General features: G+C 36.8%; 1 protein-coding gene across 3 annotated transcripts in view; it reads left to right on the forward strand.

Annotated features, from left to right (window-relative positions):
• Positions 1-12633, forward strand: part of Zranb3 (zinc finger RANBP2-type containing 3) — a 215872-nt gene that overhangs the window by 145560 nt on the left and 57679 nt on the right. For all 3 annotated transcript variants that reach the window (XM_070023988.1, XM_070023996.1, XM_070024004.1), the window contains exons 7-8: positions 5372-5543; positions 6667-6777. In XM_070023988.1, coding sequence (XP_069880089.1) covers positions 5372-5543; positions 6667-6777 — 283 coding nt within the window. The remainder of the gene's footprint in view (positions 1-5371; positions 5544-6666; positions 6778-12633) is intronic.

The following is a 12633-nucleotide window of genomic DNA, read 5'->3' on the forward strand; positions in this document are numbered from 1 at the left end:
CCTAAGATTAGATTCATAATCTAAGTTACAATTTCTCCTGCAATACCCAGCAGTCAAATGTAGTCCTGAAATATGCCTACTGATAGATCCATTCAAGATTGGATTTTTTAAGCTAGCTTGTGATTCATAGACAAGGAAAAATTTAGTCTACCTTGATAAGAACAAAGATAATATGTAGACTTCTAAATGACAAGGAAGTGAGGACATGGAGGATACCAAGCTATGGAGAAAGTAGAGCACTTGGTTTCCTGAAATTGTCTGATGAGATAAGAGAGATATAGTGGGTTTAAATGAAAAAGCACCTTAGAAGGTTGGGGAAGTAGAAGTCAATATTTTTTAGTTTATTTTGTTTTAGTTGTTGTTTTTTAGATTTTTTAGTTTATAAGGTAGAGCTAGTTTTAGAACCAGTTATAGCAATGAAAATGGAAAACTTGAAGTAGAATTTAGTTCATTGGAGATGACCTTCTCAACTAAGGGAATTGAATGCTATTTTATTTTATTTTATTTTGTCAGTTGTGGGTCTGGGTGCTGTCCCTCAGCTCTTCAGCTCAAGGCAAGCACTCTACCACTTGAGCCATAAGGCCACTTCTGGTTTTTTGGTGGTTAATTGGAAATAAGACTTTCCTCCCCTGGCTGGCTTTGAACCGTTATCCTCAGATCTCAGCCTTCTGAGTAGTTAGGGTTACAGGCATAAGCCACCGGCGCCTGGAGAATGCCATTTTTTATTAAGCATTTTAACAAATGAAAACTTATCCGGGAAAGGGATCAGAATAATGAGAAAATTTTATATTCAGCTTCACAAATGTCTAAGATTATTGATTGCCTACTATATTTAAGACAGTATTTCAGAGCTGCCAGCAGTATGAAAATGAGTAAGACATAGTACTTGATCTTATAAACCTATAGGAATTTGGGAGAAAAAAGACCTTAGGGGAACAAGTCTTTAAATGTTTAAAGACCTGTCATGTTTTAAAGGAATTAGATTTTTCTTTATGGCCTTTGAGCCCAAAATTAGTATCAAAGGATGGAACTTATTAGGGAAGTAGATTTTTGCTGGATGTAAGAACTTTTAAAATATACACATTTACATATGTAGAACTATAATAAAAAAAGAGGAAAATGAAAAAAGTACCATAATCCTGCTATATACTATTGTTATTTTTACTGTTTATTTTTCTCCTTCATATAGCTAATACTTTTTGTTGTTGTTGTTGTTTTAATAGTGTATGAACTCAGGGCCTCACATTTATTAGGTAGGTGCTTTTCTACTTGAGCTATACCCTCATCCCTTTGTGCTGTAATTATTTTTCAAATAAGGTCTCACATTTTAACACTTAGCTGTGATTACAAGTGTGCCCCACCATATCTATCTTTTTCATTGAGCTGGAGATCTCACTAATTTTTTTGCCAGCCTGGCCTCAAACTGAGATCCTCTTGATCTCTGATTTCCAAGTAGATGTAATTATAGGTACACATTGCCCTGCCTGGTTCATATAGCTAATAATTTTTATACAGTTTTGATCTGTCCTAAATGCAGTACTATCATTTGCTGATTTTCACTTAGAAACACATTGTTTTGTTTCTCTAACTTTTCAACTAAAGATACCTTATTTCTTTGGGAAAGTGAAGCATATTTATTTCAGTAAATCAAAAGATTTTTTAAAAATAAGTTAAAATCAACTGGAATCTCTCATTGACAATCATTAGCAATGTGTTTTGGTATCTTTCATTTTAGGTAGCTGAAATACAAAAGGATGAGAGAGAGACAGAAAGAGTCAGAGACAGAGAGACAAAATTCTATATATATAAGACCATATTATATGCATTATTTTGGAATGGGCTTTTTGTCATTTATAACTACTTTTGAGTTTAAACCTTTTTTGTGATACTGAGATTTAAACTCAGGCTTTAAGTTTAAGAGGTTGTGACTTTACCACTTTATCCATGCCTCCAATATTGTTTTTTTGCTGGTTATTTGGTGATGGAGTCTAGCAAACTATTTTTCACCAGTTTGCCTCAAACTGGATCTTTCAGATCTCAGTCTTCTGGGAAGCTAGAATTATAATCATGAGGCTCAAGCACCCTGCTAACTTTTTTTTTTTTTTTAAGTCCTAGGGATTGAACTCAGGGCCTGGGCACTGACCTAGCACTCCACCACTTGAACCATACCTACTTTCCACCTTTTAGGGTAGTTAATTTGGAGATAAGAGTGTCACAGACGCGGCTGGGAAGGTGGCTCAGTGGTAGAGCACTTGCCTTGCATGCTCGAGGCCCTGGGTTCGATTCCTCAGCACCACATAAGCAAAAAGAAAAAAGCCGGAAGTGGCGCTGTGGCTCAAGTGGTAGAGCGCTAGCCTTGAGCTGAAGAGCTGAGGGACAGCACCCAGACCCAGAGTTCAGGCCCCACGACTGGACCCAAAAAAAAAAAAAAAGAGTGTCACAGACTTTCTTATTTATTTATTTGTTTATTTATTTATTTATTTTTGAGTACCAGAGTTTGAGCTCAGGGCCTTAAGCCAGCCTTGGCTGGTTCACTAGTTTTTGGGTTTTTTTTTTTTTTTTTTTTAATTAAACGACATTGCAACAATTCTGTTAACTTCCACAAGTCTTACAAGTATATAAAATAAAATAACCTTTTTTTCTTTTTTTGGACTCTCCCTCCCACAGCCTTCTGTTACACTGCAGTCTAGTTTGGGTTTCTTTAGGAATGATGCAAAGCCATCATGTTGAGTTTCTAATGTAGTTATATTCTGTTAGAGCTTCATATTCCCGGACTCTGTAGCATTTGTTTCTTTTTTTGGGGGGGGGGGGGTCCGGTCGTGGGGCCTGAACTCTGGGCCGGGGCGCTATCCCTCAGCTCCTTAGCTGAAGGCTAGTGCTCTACCACTTGAGCCACAGCGCCACTTCCGGCTTTTTTCTTTTTGCTTATGTGGTACTGAGGAATCGAGCCCAGGGCCTCGAGCATGCAAGGCAAGCGCTCTACCACTGAGCCACCTTCCCAGCCCAGCATTTGTTTCTTTATTCTCTGATATTTTATTGGTGAAAAAGTTCAGTATATGTAGAAGTAGATGCCATAGTATAATGATCTTCTCTTCCTCAGTTTTCATCACTGACTTTCAACAATTATCACCTGGTACAATTTCTTCTTTAAATGTCTAGTGGAACTTAACCTTGAGTCTGGTTCTATTTCTGCTCTGAAAACTTATTACTTAGTGACTGAATTCCTTTAATAAATATAGACCCATTTAGTTGTCTGCTTTTCCTTCTATGATTTTTGGCAGGTTGTGATTTTTCAAGTAATTGATCTGTCTTCTAGCTTATATCCAACTGACCACAGAAAAATCTGAACGTGGTACTAGGGCTCAAGTGGAAGAGTACTAACATTGAGCAAAAAGGCTCTCAGGGACAGTGCATAGTCCTGGAGTTCAAGCTCCAGGACTAGTTTAAAAAAAATAAAAAGGAGAAGAGGAAGAAGAAGAAGAAGAAGAACAAGAAGAGAGAGAGAGAGAGAGAGAGAGAGAGAGAGAGAGAGAGAGAGAGAGAGAGAGAGAGAGAGAGAGAGAGAGAGAGAGAGAGAAGCTCTGACTTGGGTGATATGACTCAGGCCTATAATCCTAGTTACTTTCCAGACCAGGCATAAAAGTTCAAGAGACTCCCTGGGTGCGGTGGTGTAAGCTAGTCATCTCAAGCGACAAAGAAAGCATAGTGGCTGGATATAGTAGTATGCACCTGTTATCTCAGTGACAAAGGGAAGCACAAAAAGGAGGATCACTGTCCAGGCAAGAAGTGAGAAGACACTAACCTGAAAAAAACCAACACAAAATGTACTGGTGGACTAGTTCACGTGGTACAGCAGTGTCTTCTTATTAAAGCACAAGAGGCCTTGGGTTCAAAGCCCCAAAACTGCCAAAAAAAGTAAGCTCTGGTAGCTACAATAGAAAGTACATAAGTGGATCTTATTTTTATTTATGTCTTTTTATTATTAGTATATACACTAATTCTACAAAATAATGTATTCCATTATGATATATCATACATGTATATAATTTACTTTGATCTTATTCACCTCCTATACTACCCTTTCTTGTCCCCCCTCCTACCTCCACTAAGTTTCCTCTTGCCAAGTACTCCCCCTTCTGTATCCATGACTGTTTTAAAAATATTCCATATATGAGGTAAAACATGATCTCTGTTTCTTTTGTTTGTTTGAGGGTCTCTAATTCCATTTGTTTTCCTGCAGATAAAATACATTAAATACCTTTTGACTAATAAAATCCAATTGTATATATAAGCATATTCCACATCCATTTGTGTGTTGATAGTCAGCTAAGCTGATTCTATAACTTAGTTGTTGTGAATAGTGCCTCAATAAATACAGTGTCTGTAGATATCCCCATTGCATATTAACTTAGATTCCTTTGGATATGTACTTAGGAGTTGTAAAGCTGGATCTTCTGGTAGTTCTGTATGTACTTTCTTGAGGATCCTCCATACTGAATTCCATGGTGGCTACCCTAGTTACATTCCCACCAACAGTATATAATGGTTCAGGATAAGCACTACCTAACAAGAATTTTTCCTTTCACATTTATTCCCTAACAGGTATTTTCAATAATGAGTAATATAAATCCGTATGAAATGATTGAGAATCTAATGGGGTAGCATTGTAGTCATTGTGGACCCATGGTCCTGATGTGTAAATTCAGATTATCCCTCCTGATTGTTATTGTAACATTTAGTCACATTACTTGTTTTCATTCTTGATCTTCCTAGGCATCTGTAGAACAATTTATCAACTGAGTGGGGCGGCGGGGAACCTTATTTCTTGAAGTAACTTATCTTCTCATATCATGTCTCCCATTCTCTATTCTCTTTGTTAGTGGATTTGTGTATGGTCAATCTAGTGGCTTCAAATCTGCTACGCTGAAGGGACAATAGAATAAGTCCAGCTCCTCCACTGTAATTACTAGCAGGCTTTGAGCATGTGTTTCCCATGGGTTGGGGCTTCTGGTTTGGCATACTAATGTAACCTTGGGATCATATATACATGTGTTACCTTAGGTAACCTTCAAGACATAATTGGCCAAATGCCACTTTTACTTATAAAAGTGGCATATCCCACTCTGGACCGGGGACAGCTGCTGCTGAGTCTGTAGACAGAACTTTGAATAAATCATAACTACCATTCCTACTGTGCTTCACCTTTTCTTTGGCCTGTCTGAATCAGGATGGGCTTTTGAAACTGATTTTATTCAATAGTAACAATGAAAACAGTATCATGGGTCTTTATTATTATAAGGAAGAACATATTAGGTAAATTATTTTCTTTATAATCAGCTTTGCTACATGTGTTTCTTCTTTCTATTAATAGATATTTTGGTAAAAGACCTCAGTGGGATTATAGAGGAGCATCAAATCTTAATGAACTTCACCAACTATTAAGTGGCATAATGATTAGAAGATTAAAGTCTGAAGTTTTAACCCAGCTGCCTGCTAAAATCAGACAGCGAATTCCATTTGACCTTCCAGCAGCAGCAGCCAAGGTGAGAACTTGTATTGATTAAATGTCTTATTTTAAATTATTCTAGGAAAGATTATACATATTTCAGAAAAGGAAATCTACCTTCATAAAATAAGTTTAATATAATATATGAAATGATTTTATATCATTTTAAGACCAAAAATTTAGCTGTAGTTATCAACTATGAACAAATACATAGTATATCTGTTTATAGTAATGTATCTGTTTATATTTGATAACTAAAACTAAATTTTGTGATACAAATTTTGGGCTGACTATAGTTACAAAAGTGATTAGTAGTAAGAATTCATAATATCTATTGGGTATGAAAACCAATAATTAGCAAACAAAATTGTGTTAAATGCTCTGGAACTTTTCAAAGTATGAATAACTATCTTCTAGAATAAGTTGGCTATAATCCTACTGTTGAAATCCTGATCTGTGATCATTTTGTAATACTGAAATTTAGCATATCAGAAAACCAAAAGTGTATTGTACCTAATCCTTATCTATATTTACTTTTAGAGAACACAATGCTTACATGTAGTCTGAAATGTCTTCCAATCTGACCATGACTTTCTGGACAAGGAGTTTTTCATTGTTATATCTTCACATCTTAAAACAAGCATTTTGTAAACATGGAACAATGTTGTTTGTAAATAAGAATGCTTTGATTTTATTAATTTACCATTTTAGTACTAGAGAGAAAAATAAAATAATCAATAGTCAATATATGATTTGTATGATTTTAACTACTAGTCTTTGTGCTTATTTAAGTAAAGTCATGTCTTTTTCATAAAAGTATTTCACTACCATATATATTTGTAACTGACCTGATTTTTTATATTTAGAATTTTCTTTTTACTTTATATAATATTTCTCCTTAAGAGGAAGCTGCAATTGTTTGATTTATGATGCCAGATAAGGGCTTTATTTTCATCATAGTTTGTCATTGATTTCTCTAATTGGCATGAACATGTGACTGACCTCAGCACTGATGTTTTAAGTGAATATGTTGATATCTATAAGAATTTTCTTTTTATATTTTTTTACAGAAAAAAAAGTGGGACATGATTCATGATTGCATTAACCATTCTATTCATTATATGTTATATTCTTAAACAATGTTACTTTATCCCACATAGGAGTTGAATACCAGCTTTGAAGAATGGCAAAAATTAATGAGAGCTCCAGGTGCCACAGAGACTGTTATGGGGTTGATTACTCGCATGTTTAAACAAACTGCTATTGCCAAGGTACTCATTGTTAAACCATACATGTTTATCTTCATACAAAGTATTAAATATATATTAATATTTTAATGAGATTCAAATTTTAAAATACGGTGTGGTTAAAAATGTAGATATGTGAAAGACTCTCATGAAAATGGAAAACATAGATTGTAAAAAAATATTAACAGCACTCCCCTTGCTCAGTTTTCCCAGATCATGATTTTTAATTTTAACTTTTGGGTTGGTCAGTGTTTACTGTTTAGACTATAATGACAGTTTATATTTGATCTATAATTATAGTTTTCTTAACAAGTATTGTTCTTGGAGTTAATGATACCTTTTTTTTTCAGTTTTCTTGTTTGTTGTTTGTTAGCTTGTTAGCTTTTTTTGTACTTAATCTTGAGTGAGAAATGTTTCCTTTAAGGAAAAGAGATAATTTGGAGGGTATTTTTCCCCTGTGTTTAGAAATACTAGTTCTAAGTTACAAATGTTGAAAATCAATAACAAGTTGGTATCTAATTCCTAAAATCCTTAACACAAAGGAGAAGTCAACTGTACCCAGATGTGTGTCATGTTCTCAAAAATTAATGTCAGTGGGGCTGGGATTGTGGCTTAGTAGTAGAATGCTACCCTGGCATAAAGCCTTGGGTTCAATTCCTCGGCACCACATAAATAGAAAAAGTAGGAAGTGGTGCTGTGGCTCAAGGTAAAGTGCTAGCCTTGCGAAAAATAAGGCTCAGGGACAGTGCCCAGGACCTAAGGTCAAGCCCCAGGTCTGGCAAAAATAAATGAATAAATAATAAAAATAATGACAGTGGTAAGCCAGTTGCTTTTTACCCACCCATGTAGATTAGAACTGTGTTTTCTATTCTTGGGCTGCAGCCAGATATAATTAGTTCCTGGAATTTCCAAGTTGGAAATCTTAATACATTTTCCCCCAGATATTACTGAATTCTAGAGTTAGAGTACATAGTAACTGCAAATAATATAGCTTACCTATTTTGTAGGTTAAATAGGCTTCACAGGAGGTAACTACTGGCTACATTCAATGTAGTTTCTATGACAAAATGTGATTTTACAAACCAGTTTGTAAGTGAACTTGAAATAACCCAGACTAACACGTAACTGGTACCCCATGTAGGTGTACGTGGATCTAGCCAACTAGTGGCTGAATCTACTTAGGAGGCTTGTCCTAAAACACTAGGCCAACTGCTCTGACAGGATCCTACTGGGGCAGCCAAAGGCAGAATTGTAAGACTTGACATGAACACAAGAAAACTGTTTTCAACTGTGCTGTATAAGAGAGGCTCAGCCTCAGCAAGAATAGTTACTGGGTGCTGTGAATGAGGGCGTGGCCTGTTTGGGATGTGCTTTTCAGCCATTTACAACAACACACTTGCCTTTATATCACTTGAAGTCTTACTTCCTAAAATTACTTTATAAGGTTCTGAACTATCTGTGGATAGAGAAAAATTACTAGGCTCTTATGCTGAATTAGAAAGGTGTTGAGGAAGATATAAATGGAGTCCTAATGATCAGTCCACACAGCAGTGGTAGCAAAGTGCAGACTACCACTACTACTTGAATAAGCTTTTAAAAATGAGTGTATCTCTCTATCATGGGTGGTAGTGTCAGTATACCCAGAGCTCCTAAAGGGTCTATTGCATCAAGCTCTATGTTTATCCTGCAGAATGCCAAGACTGAAGGAGTACTAGCGGTGAGAAGTTGCATTAGCTGGACAGTGAATAGAATCTCAAAAAGAATTGTTAAATGGTTTCTTAGCTATGTTCTCATCATAATGAAATCCAAGCTTTGCAACTTAAACCATTTTCCACCACCAGCCCTCATTGTGCACCATGAGGAGGCAAAGGAAATGGAAGGTTCTTTTATATTCCATGGCTTTGCAAAAGTCATCAAGTGCTTATCATGCCGCAGAAAAAGTTCCGTTATTGCAAAGATAAGACCATTAATGCAAAGGCCCTAACGGTCCTCATTTTGGAGTTTCAATTCATTGTGTGAGAACAGAATGGTTGTGTTGTGACTATGAAAAAATAGCAGATTATATTTAACTTTACTGGGTAGAATTGTTTTTTCTTCCTTTGAGATTTGCACTTAACACACTTATAGGATTTACCAACTTTTATTATTGCCAGATTTTTCAGGAGCTCATCAAAAGAAAAAAGGAAGATCCATTCTTTCCTTAGGAAATTTGTTTCTTGGATGTCTCAGATGTTAATGAAGGAGGGTTGTTCATCTGAAAGCGAGTACTGAACTATCTAGGAGAATCTTCCTTCACGATAAAACTCAGTCTTCCTAACTGGTACCATAATGAAAACCTGCAGTTTCTCTTTAACCAGTGCATCTGCAGCCCCTGAACTCAATACAGAAAAGTTTTTTGCACTTTGTCTCATGAGTCAGAAGTGTTGTTTTTAGCCAGAGGAGAGTGCATGGAGAATTCTGATAGTGTAGTAAATCAGAAAGTCCTTACACCTGATGAGCTCTTTCTTATATTTCTAAATAAGACGGAAATGTAATTAGTATCTATTATAACAGCTTCAGAAAACCAGTGTGTCCACAAACACTGAAAATTTTAAGGTGTTTAGTGTGGGAACAAACCATAGTTGGATGGCCCTGGCCTTTTGGACCGGTGGGCTAGATAAATAAGGAGCTCATTCTTGGCATTGCAGATTTTCTCATGTGTGTTTGTATGTGGGCACGCAGAGCTTACGCTTGCTTAGGTTTTTCCACTAAAGGCAGCACTCTACCAATAGATTTAGGCTTAATCATATTTATATATTGACTATTCACCATCCTGCACTCATAGTGGTTAGGAACCATTGGCTCTCTAGCAGTCATCTTTCCCCTTTCTTTGCAGTAGCCAGGCTTATGCTGAAACACATCCACACAAATGTATCTCCAACTGTACTATTTTGTAGGTATCTAGGATAGAAAGTCTTTTTTTTCCCTTTGCTATAATCGTCTTTCCCTCAGCCTACAATGTGATCTAGGCAGACAGAAGTATTGTACTTGTGCTACAAATTGGGTCATGTCAGTAAATTAGGTCATAATGATAAAATAAAGTGTTGATATGTACAGTACTCAGTACTATACCATAAAATGATACTATTGATATGTTATCCAGTGTATTATAAATATCTATATATTTATGCTGTCTATTCTTTGAGACACATGTACTTGTTAGGAGGACAGAGATATGTTTTTAGTATGCTTGTTAATGTGCGTTTAATGGTGTGTGTGCGTGCGTGCATACGTGCATGCATGTGTGTGTGTATGTGTGTGTGTGTGTGTGTACATGCCAGTTGTGGGGCTTGAACTCAGGGCCTACGCACTGCCCTTTTGCTCTTTTACTCAAGGCTAGTCCTCTACCACTTGAGCCACAGCTCCACTTCTGGCTTTTTTTGGTGGTTAATTGGAGATAAGAGTCTTACAGACTTTCCTGCTCTAGGAGGCTTTGTACCACGATCCTCAGATCTCAGTCTTTTAGTAGCTCTCCTAGCCTTAGTAGCTAGGCTTAGAAATGTGAGTCACTGGTGCTTGGCTTCTGTTTTGTGTCTGCCCATCTTGAGCTCAGTGCCCTGGTGCTCAAGATGAACTCTTAACATTTGAGACACAGCTCCACTTCCAGCTTTTTGGACATTAATTTGAATTAAAAGTTTCATGGGACTTCCTACCTTGTCTGGCTTTGAACTGTGATCCTCAAATCTCAGCCTCCTATGTAGTTAGGATTACAGGTATGAGCTACCTTCCTCTGGTTTAATGTTGTTATTAATGCCTCTTTTTAAAATAACACTCCCCTGTTGTCACTGCTATTGATTTTGGTACCCCTTGTCTTGTATATAAGTTCATCTGTTTGGGGGAAGGGAAAGGGATTCACACAAAGGGTGAACCAATGCAATAGCAATACTCACAAGACCCTATATTAGAAATGAACTTTACAAGGTATGGGGAGGGTAGTCAAAGGGAGAGAAAGAGGGTAAAAATCTTTGACAAGATATACTCCTTACTTATGTAACTGTAACCCCTCGGTACATCGTTTACAATAAAATAAGAAATAAAATATTTCTTAATAAAAATAACAAGAAGAAGCAATATATAATAAGATATAGGAGCTGAGAAGGTGGCTCAGTGGTAGAGTGCTTGCCTTGCATGCATGAGGCCCTGGGTTCGATTCCTCAGTACCATATAAGCAGAAGTGTTAGCCTTGAGTGCTAGCCTTGAGCTGAAGAGCTGTGTCTCAGAGTTCAGGCTCATGACCAACCAAAAAAAATAATAATAATAAGATATGAACAAAGTAACTGGACCTAAAATAATGTTAACAGTACAGAGTTAATAAAGACTCTGAGATACTTAGAAGATTTACATTTTTTCTTCTAAATATTTTTTAAATTTTGTAATACTTATTGTGCATATGGCAGATGAAAATAAGCAGATACTTCAGATTTAGGATCAACATAATACATGCCTAGGAAATAAGACAGATGTAAGTGCTATGGTTAATTTAGCCAACTTCAGTTATTTGGGGCACATTACAATAACATCTCAATTTGGAGAAAAACCATTTTAAATGCCAGTTTTCCATGAAAATGATTAAACCCAACTCATAATTTTAAAACATCCTGTCACTTTGGGGGTGGCTGTATTCTTCAGTGTCTTTGCATAAGGCAAACTGAACATCTTCCCATTATGCACAAAGTATGTTTTTTAGTTAATTGCCTTAGCAGTTTAGCAGGTGGAATCTTATTTATAAAAATGCAGTGAGGTAGAATGAGGCCACTATGATATTCCTTGTTACACAGGCTCGGGAGGAGATGAGATGGTACAATGCCTCTGTGTTCTGTTGTTTAGGAAAATCTCTGGTTCTGAACCAATGATAGTCTTCTCCTTACTCTTTAGTAGGAGATCATCAGCAATAATCAATAAAGTGCAGACAAATTAAAAATATTTTAGAGGAGGAAAGATAAAGTATATTGGCTGTAGTAAGCCATTTATGGAAAGAGGCTGAGGCTATGGCTCAAGTGTAGAGGGCGTCCCTAATGTGTGAGGCACTAGGTTCAACCCCAGTGCCACCAAATAAGGAAGAGAGGTAAGGAAAGAGGGAAAATTGGTTCATAAAACAACATAGAAAACATTATGCTAAGCTAAGGAAGGAAAGAAGGAAGGAAGGGAGAGGGAGGGAGGGAGGGAGGAAGGAAGCAAGGAAGGGAGGAAGGAAGGAAGGAAGGGAGGAAGGAAGGAAGGAAGGGAGGAAGGGAGGGAGAGAGGGAGGGAGGGAGGGAGGAAGGAAGGAAGGAAGGAAAGAAGGAAAAGAAAATCCTATGGTTGTGGTCTGTAAACGTGACTCACAACGTAGAGTGCACTCAAGGCCTTGAGTTCAGACTATACATTTTGTCTGATTCTCTTTGTATCAAATGTACAAAATAGTCAAATTCATAGAGACAGTTTATTTACCTAGGACTATGGATAGAGAGGTGCATAGGGGTCAGAGTGGATTCTTTTTTTGAATAATAAAAATGTAAATTAATTGTGGTGATGAAAGCCAATGAGTTGTTCATTAAAAAGTGAATATTATGGTATGTGAATTGTATCTCAGTAAAGCCATTTTTAAAAGAGACAGAGAACCTAGATTCGTTTGTTTTTCTCCTCTGGTTGCTCCTAAATCACTGCTTTCTCCCATTGTCAGGTATCAGGTACAGACTATGCAGTACCAAGCGAAGAAAAAGGCTTCTAGAATTGCTTTACAGATGAGGATATTTTTTGTTTTTGTTTTTGTTTTGGGTCCGGTCGTGGGGCCTGAACTCTGGGCCTGTGCGCTGTCCCTCAGCTCTTCAGCTCAAGGCTAGCACTCTACCACTTGAGCCA

Source organism: Dipodomys merriami, unplaced genomic scaffold (genome assembly GCF_024711535.1).
Source record: "Dipodomys merriami isolate MVZ:Mamm:240054 unplaced genomic scaffold, mDipMer1.0.p SCAF_1, whole genome shotgun sequence".
NCBI lineage: Eukaryota > Metazoa > Chordata > Mammalia > Rodentia > Heteromyidae > Dipodomys > Dipodomys merriami.